General features: G+C 38.1%; 1 protein-coding gene across 1 annotated transcript in view; it reads left to right on the top strand.

Annotated features, from left to right (window-relative positions):
• The window catches only part of GHR (growth hormone receptor), a 219,614-nt gene that overhangs the window by 196,499 nt on the left and 12,458 nt on the right, over positions 1–10,657 (top strand). The window contains exons 4-5 of the mRNA XM_025052160.1: positions 2,047–2,219; positions 6,631–6,809. Coding sequence (XP_024907928.1) covers positions 2,047–2,219; positions 6,631–6,809 — 352 coding nt within the window. The remainder of the gene's footprint in view (positions 1–2,046; positions 2,220–6,630; positions 6,810–10,657) is intronic.

The raw sequence follows: 10,657 nt of genomic DNA on the forward strand, positions 1-10,657 counted from the left end.
TCTCCTCTGCCACAGATTACCTGGTTTATGTTTTCTTGACTTATAAACCCTCTTCTCAACTGAAAGTCTAGTGAATAATAAATGAGTAATGAATTATCCCACCCAAGTAGCAATTCTAATTTAAGAAAGTTTTTCCCAATTCTTCCATTGCCTCCCACTCCCCTTGCCACATTCATGCTCATACTTCCTTACCTCAATGCCTTTGACTGCTCTGTTCCCTCTTTTCCTTTCCCCGTTGCCATCTATTAAACTTTCACCCATCCTTCAGGATTGCTAGAAACACCACCTCCACCTGAAAGCCTTCCATGAACAGTCAGAGCAATCATTTCCTCTTCTGAACTCTTAGGGAGCCTAATGAGCACTATCTGTGAGCACTTCCCCATACAGCTTTGTAATATAGTTTTTAAATAATGTCCCTGAAGCAGAAGTAATTCCTTAGACACACATGAATCCCCCATAATGCCCAGCACAGTGTTTTATTTATAATCGATGCTTATTAAATATCAATGGAATGCATGCAAGAGACCAAAAATTTATGGGTCGTCTTCTAGTCTGGAGGTAGGGATCAAATCTTATTAATTATATCCACACAGTGCTAATGCTGGATATAATGCTTATATAGTGCTTGCATAGTAACTCCCAAAGATGGCTTGCTGAATTCAGTCAGTCAGTCAGGCAGATGGGACTTTGGAGAGCTATTTCACATTCTATCACGTTTGCTCTGCTCCTGCTGGTGGGGAATTTGAGTCTGGGCAATCTTTTGATGGCTCTGCATTTTTGTTCAAGTCCCCATGGCAGCAGACCAGGGAATTTCCTTTCCCAGAACTCTGACTTCCTTCCACGGTGAACTTCCTGGCATCCCTTTTCTATGTAATACATATCCTGCTGTTGTTTTAAGTCATCTGAACAAATGATGCTTTCTGTAGAGTGGGATAGAGATGAATATGGTGGAACATAAATGTGAAGATGCAGCTTCTCTGATTTATTCGGTGTTCTCCATGTGTCCATCTATCTTCCATAATTTGTTTTGTTTGTTTGAATTTGTCTGATCTAAGACATAGGAAAAGAGGAACTCATTCTTTGTAGAGAAAACAAAAAAAGAAACTCATAAGCAAACATGTTGATTCAATTCAGCCCATGTTTGTTTTCTCTTTTTTTATGTGTATGTGTATATATATGTGTGTGTGTGTGTGTGTGTGTGTGTGTGTGTGTGTGTGTGTGTGTATTATAGTTGGATGTCCATTCTTAGTTACAAAATAGAAAAGAAAAATGTTTTCTGAGTTTGGAAAGATTTTTTAATTTCTGGATTCATGCCTTTTATTTCTTTTAGGTGTGTGGAAGAAAAGGCTAGGATTCCCATGTTTCATAAGTATCACCTGAGTGTCCAGCATGTTAGAAATATCCCCATGGCTCTCCACAAGATTAAGGAAAAAATCAGAAGTATGGAAAGGAGTCCAAGACATAGAGAAAACTCTGCCAGGCATAGGACAGCTATGGCATGAGGGACACAAGATACAATGGTTCAGTAGGGTGGTAGCTGATTTTCCACCTCAAGGCCACCTTGGTGTCACTCAGCCTGAAGAACACCATCAGTGGGCCTTGATTCCTTACACCATGAATTAGGGAAAAACACCCAGGTCTAAAGACTCACAGTTCTCTGGAAATCTCTATAGTTTGGGAGTTGACTGCCTGCCATGTTTTAATGAAAGACATTTTTAAACCTCCCTACGCCTCAGAACCCTTATCTGTAGAATGGGGATAATAAAGTTCCTACCAATAAATCACTGAGTTTAGGAGCTGGCGCATTATATGCAGTCAATGAACAGATGGTTTTACTATAAGCAGAAGTAACAAATGCCTCCCTATCTGTCTGCAGATACTGATGATACCCACAGAATTAATACTTCTTAGAGATGACACCACTAAAATACTTGCTCATAAATATTTGTGTTCCAATTTATTGAATCTGACTGTCAAGCACCTCACTGTGACTTAAGCTATAGCATAGTTTTTTGAACAATTCATCTTTTTTTCCCTCCATTTCAGGAGCACTCAAGAATGGACTCAAGAATGGAAAGAATGCCCTGACTATGTCTCTGCTGGAGAAAACAGCTGTTACTTTAATTCATCTTATACCTCCATTTGGATACCCTACTGTATCAAGCTAACTAGCAATGGTGGTACTGTGGATCAAAAGTGCTTTTCCGTTGAGGAAATAGGTAAATCACAGGTTTGTGTTTTATTTGACATGGCTTTAGATTAAGTCTAAGCTAGGAAGCCAGCAATGTCCAAGTGTATTTGCATAGAAAGACTTTGTCATTGTGCTTGAGTGGTGGAAGGAAGTGTACAGGGCATGAGATCAGCTGGTGAACAAGAGGGAAAGGGCGGGGGTTGGGGGTACTTAAGTTGCTCTAACATAAAAGAATCTGGCAGTAAATGTTGTAAAGAAAAGAATAGAAGCCTTGTGGACTCTTTTCCTTGAGGAGGTCTTTAAGCTGTGTTGTGTTCTTGTGTGCCACTGTAAGAGACAAACTCAATGTACTTTTAAGATTTCTTCTTTTCTAATTATTTGGTATGATTATTGCATTCGGGTCTACTGAAATATGTTGTTCTTTGACCTCTATCATTGCTCTAATAAATGCCTAGATTTTCTTTATCACAAAGCATAATGACTCTAGACTTTTACATTTACAAAACAGTCAAAATCAGTTTAAAGACATGTTTATAAGATCTCAAGACAAACATTGGAGATAATCAGCTCAATGAACTAAGTGAAAGATCCAAACAGATTACCCCTTACCCATCATGTAGACACAGGGGAAATGAAACAAACAAACCAAAATAAACCCAAACAACTATAATTGGAATGTTCGTGTTTAAACTATAATAAGTATAAACAGCTAAATAGAAAAAAAATCAAAGAATAACTTTGAGTAGTTAACATTAATGTCTCAAATCTATCCACAAGAGCTCATTTGTTGCTTATAGGAATTCCTTGGAGCTTCTCTCAGATGTGCTGTTCTGGCATGTGGTTTGCTAGGCATCAGCAGACTGGAAGAGACTAAGAGAATGTGGCTAGAAGCTACAGACAGAAACAAATAAATCTCATAACCTTGACTCTGAGGAAGAAGATTGAGAAACTTAACAGCAGAAAAGAGAACCCAATTGCATAGTTTAGGGAAACTATTTAGTGTATGTCCTAACATCAATAGGTATAGTTTCTGAGTGACTAAATGGTAGCAGTAAGAATACTGAGTCAAGACCCATGTTCTAACCCTGTCTCTGCCGATAGCCAGCCCCACTTGTTTACCTGGCTGACTTTCACTGAGTACCTGCCATGAGCCAGGAACTATGTGGGTACTGTGCCCAGGTGTGGTAGCTACACAATGAGTGAGATACAGTCGAGTTGAGGAGATAGGCATGTTAACAAATAATTGCAATACATAATAACAAATAATTACAATACAGCATGGTAGATGTGGAATGCATAGCAGGCCAAAGACGTCAATGATTGACTGGTCCTGAGAGGTGAGGAAAGGCTACACAAAGATGGTGACAGTTCATTTACTTCTTAAAGCATCATTTGGAGTTTCCAGATCTACAAAATGGACTGTGTCTTCCATTATCTACTAAGTTCCAAAAGTGACAAACAGCACAGAATATTCAGGGGCTCAGGAACAGTTAGGCAGACCTAACTGGTCTGCCAGAGAAATCATCAGTGGTCTCGTGTAGCCAACAAAAGAATTTGGACATTATCTTACTGCCAAGGGGTACATTTGTGGATGTTAAAGCAGGAAAATGACCTGAGGATAGTAATAGGAATAACTAACACTTACAAAGCATTTATCATGGTTCAAGTATAATAACCGTATGAGATAGGTTCTATTATAACCCCCATTTTATAGATCATGAAATTGAGGCTCAGAGCAGGTAAATGACTAGCTCAAGATCAAACAGCTGGTAGGTAGAGCTGACATTTGAACCTAGACTGCACAGCTCCGGTGTCTGTGTTCTTATTCTCGATGTTCTGCAGTACCCCCATTGTATTTCAATGTCTCAGGGAAATTCATTTTGCTACAGTGAGACTTTGTGATGACCAAAGCAAAAGATGAGGACAGGTAGAGTTACAATAGCAGAGAAGGAGGGAGCTGAGAGTGAGAGGTGGCAAAGAACTGAGGTGACCCTAATGGATCTTAAGATGTCAATCCCAGGCCTTAGTGTCCTCGTGTGTTATGTATGTATTCTACTACTACCTCACAGTGCTGGTCTTTGGATTTAAAGTAATATATTAGTTAGACCTTCGTCATTCATTCAGTTTATTCAGCAAATATTGATTGAGTCTCTTCGTTGGGCCAGGCAGTATTTGAGGTGCTAGGGACAGAAAATGTCTGCTCTCATAGGATTTTATCCTGGTGAAGAAAAAATAACAGGGAATGAGAATGGAAGTACTAGAGATGTTGCTTATTTAAATAGAGTTTTCAGAGTTGACTTTACAGAGACCATGACACTTGGGTAAAGAAGGAAACGAGAGGACGATCTTGTATATCTGAGGGAAGGGCATTTCAGTAAGAGGGTACAGCAAGGGTAAAAGCTCTTGAAGTAGGAGCATGCCTTTTCTCTCTTAAGGAACAGCATGAGGGAAGGAGCTGGCACAGAGCAAGCGGGGAGGAGAATGGTGAGAGACCAGATCTGAGACATAAGAGAGTCAAAACTGTAGTGCCTTCTCAGCCATTGTAATGACTTTGGCTTTCACTTGGAGTGAGATAAGAAGCCTTTGGAGGGTTTTAAATGATGAACGCTATGATCTAATTTAAGTGTGAAGATAAACACTGTGATAAGTGTACTGAAGATTGTACTGAGGATAGACTGAAGGGGGCAAAGACCACAGGAGGAGACCCTTTAGGAGACTAATACAGCAAGATGTACAAAAAAATAATAATGGCTAGGACCAGGTTGTAGAGGTGCAGGTGGTGAAAAATGGTTGGATTCTGGGAATATCTTTAAAGTACAGCTGACAGAATGTGGGGCGGCAAGAAAAAGGGGTCAAGGAGAAGTTCTCTGTTTTTATCCTGAGTGCCTGGAAGGATGGAGTCACTGTTAACTGAGAGAAGGGAGACAAAAGCAGAGCAAGCTCTGGGGAGAAGGCGAGGCTTCTTTGGGGATGTCTTCAATCTCAGATGCTTTTTAAACATCTCAGAGGCGTTGTCAAGTATGCCACGAGGAAGTGTAGAGGTAAAGGAGAGAGTACTATGCGTAGAACTGTGAGAAGAACGGATCCTTCTCAAAGAGGACCCTGTTCATCTGTTTAAAGTAGGGAAATTTTAAAGATGTGACATGAGTAAATAGTTTTAGAAAATTTTCATCAAAAACCTTTTTTTTAATAGTTCAGTCACTTAAGTGGTTAAGCTTGGGTTATCAGAATTCATCCATCCCCAACAAATCCAGAAAGGAGGGGTATTACTATCAATATGTAACATATGTAGCTTAGCTATTTTGCAAATGCCTCCAATTTAATTTTCAAAATGTCAAATTCGGACTTTATTTTTTCTAAGTGGGGTCCACTTCACAGTGGCCAATGGCTTGTGTCTTCATAGTAAGTGTTCCCACTCTGGTTGGATACAAGAGCTACTCCCTTTAGCTATAAATTTTAACAGCCAGTGAGAGCTCCTCATGGTGTATATTTGTAGGCTTATCTCTTATCAACTTTGGGGGCTCAGACTTTGCAACATTGTAGGTGACCGTCCACACATAGTAGAAGAAAAAGTAAATTGTACTCTGTACCTGCAAGCGAAAACCTCAGTACTGAGACCTAAATAGCAATAATTTATTGGGGACTGTCTAGAATACAAATTTAGGTAGAATTCCTAGCTTTGAGATTTATATTTCTCTCTATCAACCTTTGGGAAATTGCGGTCTTTGTGGTCTTAATTGGCAGAATGCAACAGATCTACCTGAGAATGTATAGTACATGAGCAGAAACTAAGCAAAACACTATTCCAGATTGTTCACATGCAGAAAAGTGCTAGATAGAAAACACTGAATGGAGAGAACAGTGTGTTGCCTTCCTTCTTAGGTCTGAAGAAATGATCACATGTGGCTAGAGAGACAACCTAGCGAAGGAGCATTTGCTGAGTGTTGGGAAGGGTGGTACTGGTAGAAATACAGAAATGAATAAAACAAAGCCTTTGTCTCAGGTCATAAACAGTTTGGAAGAAAAAAGATTTTTCTACTCCTCATTCCAAAACAGCCACATCTTTAAATACTGTAGGTCTTTCTGACTCTCTGTTCCTTCAGTTTTGAGTTTAAATGAATTCCTTTGCCCAAATCTCAAAGCATTAATTCTATCACAGCTAAAAGAAATGTAAGACCTAGCAGATCTTTAAGAAAAATTATAGATCAAAGTTTAGACTGAAAAAGGAATTTTTTTGTAGGGGCTTTTTTAGAGTTAAAAGCAGATCATCCTTAAGTAAAAAAATGATACTTTCATAAAGTGGGAATATACTAATAGAAGAATTAAGAGAGTATGAATAATAAAAATGTTTAAAGAAATTTGGTCTCTTCAGAAAAAAAGCATTTTATTAATATCTAGCTGTGTCTCTTTGTGTACTAATTCTCCACTGAAACACATAGTACAACCAGATCCTCCCATTGGCCTCAACTGGACTTTACTGAACATCAGTTTAACGGGGATTCATGCGGATATCCAAGTGAGATGGGAACCACCACCCAATGCGGATGTTCAGAAGGGATGGATAGTCCTGGAGTATGAACTGCAATACAAAGAAATAAATGAGACCCAGTGGAAGATGGTAAGATATTATTGCACCTTATAATTAGATCTTTCTTTTGACTTAATACCACATGCCCATGCCATATGCTTCATAATTTCTTATTTGAGGAAAACCAATGTAATCAGTAAAATATCATCTTGGAATTCTGTCCAACATTAGACAGTTACTTACATGGAGCTTATTTCGAAGCCCATGGAAGGAAAAGAAACCCATTTCCCCCATCATCCTTGGTGTTCAGTTTAACTTTAGAACAAAATTGTGTACTTTAGCCACTTAGCTGTCTTTGAGGATGTGGCCAAACATGGGAAGGGTTATGATCAAGGTCAACAATGAGCTATGGCTAAATATTCTCTCATGATTTTAGTTGCTACTACTTATAAGACCCCATTAAAATAAGTTTTTAAGTGACTCCAGGAGGGAAGCAGAGGGAGGGAGTTTGTCCCTTAGAGGTTTCAGAAGGATGTTTTGTTAAGTACCTCAGAGGAGAATCAAGCTAAGAGGCTTTTTATGTAGGCAAGTAGCATGGTACTGGTTGACCTCTCAACTCCTCACTTTTTGCCAAGTGTATGGGAACTGAGCACTTAGATAAATTCCACATGGCACACAACAAGAAGAAAAACAGGATTATCATGCTGCTCCCAATATAACTAATTCTAAATCAGTCTAACCACAGCCACAGCTCTGGCCAAGTCAAGTGGTTTCTGGCCAGTCATCAGGTCATGCCCAGCAGCCTGGCATAGCCGCACACCCAGAATTTTGAGACACCAGGCCCTGTCCATTCAGTGACCCACTGAAAAAGAAGCTGATTTTGTCATTAGAAGAAAGCTAAATTTAGAGCATCTTTGAACAGTTAAATATTGGGCTTTGATTTTCTGTTTTTGGAATCATTTTAATTTAGATATCTATTCTGTAACTTGGTGCAAAAAAGCCTGGTTGGATACTGAGTCAAACGTGACTTTCTAAATTCAAGCTATAATCAAACACTTATTCAGCAACCAGGTATTGAAATAACCACTATGCACAAAGGACTGTACTAGGTACCCTGAGGCAGCAGTTCTCAAAGTGTGAACCATGGAGTCCTGAGGGTCCTAAGACCCTTTCAGGGAGTCCACAAAGTCAACTATTTCTACAATAATACTAAAAAGTTACTTTCTTTTTTCAAATCTTGTCGAGATTTGCACTGATGGTATGAAAGCAGTGGTGGGGAAACTGTTGTCCTACCATTAGCACACATCAAAGCAGTAGTACCAAACCACGCTGATAGTCACTGTGTTGTTCGGCGCTAAGCACTCACAGTAAGAAGGGGGTGGGGAGAGACAGTTTCACATAAGAATGGCTTGATGAAACTGTAAAAATTATTAATTTTATTAAATATCAACCTTTGAGTACATAGCTTTTAATATTCTGCATGATACCTGGGAAGCACACATAAAGCACTTCTGCTGCCTACCAAGGTACTGATGGTCGTCTTCAGAAAAAACACCTAAACAGCTAAGTTGCCAGCTGAACTAGCTGCTTTTTGCATGGAGAACACCATTTGGGACACCAGTTTTACTTGAAAGAATGGCTGACAAACTGGTAAATACTTACTCATATATGAGTTGGCAAATATCTGGCAAACATTTCTTGAAAAAGAATGAAGTGCACTTATCACTTCAAGAAAAACAATTGACAATATTTATTGCCAATGAAAAAAAATTGAGCTTTCAAGGGAAAAATTAGAATTTGGGGAAACTGTGCAACTGTGAGCTTGATAGCTTCCTAATCTTCGAAGACTTTCCTGATAAGATCAATGGTGATACTATTAGTGAAAGGGATTTTTTAAATATTGCCTAATAAAATGTGTACATTTAGAAAATCTGCATAACTCAGTGAACCTATATTTTCTAAATGACCAATAGATGATGTAACCCAAATCACGTATGGGAAAATGATCCATTCAAAGTACTAGATAGAATGATGGATTTTAAGATAACGACATACTAAAGATTCATTGGTACAGTCTCAGATTCCACATTGCAACTAACCTTTAAGAAAATAGCACTTGTTGAGTTTGGGTGTTAAGTGCTAAAGAAGAATATCCACAATTATCTAAAAACTCTATTAAAATATCCCTCTTTTTCCTCACTATATATCTGTGAGACCAGATTTTATTCATGTACTTCAACTAAAACACATCCTACCAGATTTAATTCATAAGCAAATGTAAAAATACAACCATCTTCTACTAAGCCAGCCATTACAGAGATTTGCAAAAATGTAAAACAGTATCACCTTTCTCTCTATAATTGTATTGTTTTGGAAAGTACAATAATTTTTATGAAAATATATTATGTTACCATAAAATAAACTTACTATTATTTTAATTTTAAAATTAGCATTTTTTAATTTCTCAGTTTTAATTTCTAATGTGGTTAATAGTGATAGGTATAAACCAAATAAACCAAATCTTTAAGATTCTCAATAATTTTTAAGAGTATGAAGGAACCCTGAAACAAAAACGTCTGACAGCTTAGAAAAGGAAAATACATAAATCAGAACATTAGCATTCATACATTCATTGATCATAGTTTCAAGCCTGAAATTCCCTGGCATGTAGTTATGTAGCCAAGGCACAGATATGAAACTCACACCCTGAGCCAGAGCATGGGATCCTGGGACTCAGTCAATTGACCCTTCAGGGCTGTCTCCCAACCTGGCTTTGTTGCACTTTGCATTGTCCACTACTAAAAAAATTGCATTGGATAGTCCAAAGGGATCAGTTAATATGTACTTACCTTTTATAAATGAAGTCATGTGTTCGTGGTGTTTATAAGTTTGGTCATTTGCATGGGTCTCAAACAGAGTTGTCATGAATATAAAGGGCCTATCCATAAGAATTGACCTATCTGGAAGAAACTCACAATCTAATTGGTTAAGAGCAAAAGCATCATAAGCATTAAAAGAAGAGAGTTTTGAAAGCAGAGAGGAAAGAACTAGTTATTTGTTGCTTGTATCAGAAATGAGCACATTACCATTTGCCAATATCAAATTTGGTATTATTCTTTTTAATTAAATATCTCTTGAATATAAAAGTAATACTAATGACCAAGTAGTTCTTACAACTATTTACCTGTTAAACCAAGTTAAGAATTTATGGTTCTTTAAGGATTAGTGGGTGGCATAGAATTATTTACAACACATGGGCCGTCACTTGAACACCCTCTATATACCTGAAGATAATGAAGGTATTATTTGCCCCCAAAGAATTTTCCGCAGTGACTCTGAGCAGTGAAATACAAGAAGTAATATATGATGTGTAGCATCTGGCAGGATGGAGTAGGGAAACGTGCCAGCAAAGACGTCTTAGAATTTCAGCAGTCCTTACACTAAGGATTGCCCAAGAAGAGGCATCCTCACACAGGCAGGTGGCAGATTTCAGTGTGGTGGTGGGAGCCGTGTGAGCAAATCTGAGTGTCATGTGGCTGGTGTGCAGGATTGAGAGAAGACGGAGAGGGGACCATGGGCCAAACACCAAGAGCTCCTTTCTGGCTTTGTTATTAGTAAAATCTGTAAAGTAATAACATTGATGAAAATAACAGAGAAATTAGGGCTTCGAGAAAACATAGGCTTTTAAAATATATTTTCTAATTATATGTTTAATATTCAGAATCCTATCTTTAAAAAAACATTTTAGGCATACAAGTATTCCATATATTAAGAAGTTTCTTTTAAAGATGCAAAATTACCATCCCACGCATACATGGGGAAAAAAGGGGATATTTTGTGAATAAAAACTAATTGAGGCAAAAGGAAAATTTGTTGTCGAAACTGAAGAAGGTCCAGCTTCTGACTTAGTAAATCACCTTATGAGAATCTATGTGAAA

Source organism: Pteropus alecto, unplaced genomic scaffold (genome assembly GCF_000325575.1).
Source record: "Pteropus alecto unplaced genomic scaffold, ASM32557v1 scaffold338, whole genome shotgun sequence".
Classification (NCBI taxonomy): Eukaryota; Metazoa; Chordata; class Mammalia; order Chiroptera; family Pteropodidae; genus Pteropus; species Pteropus alecto.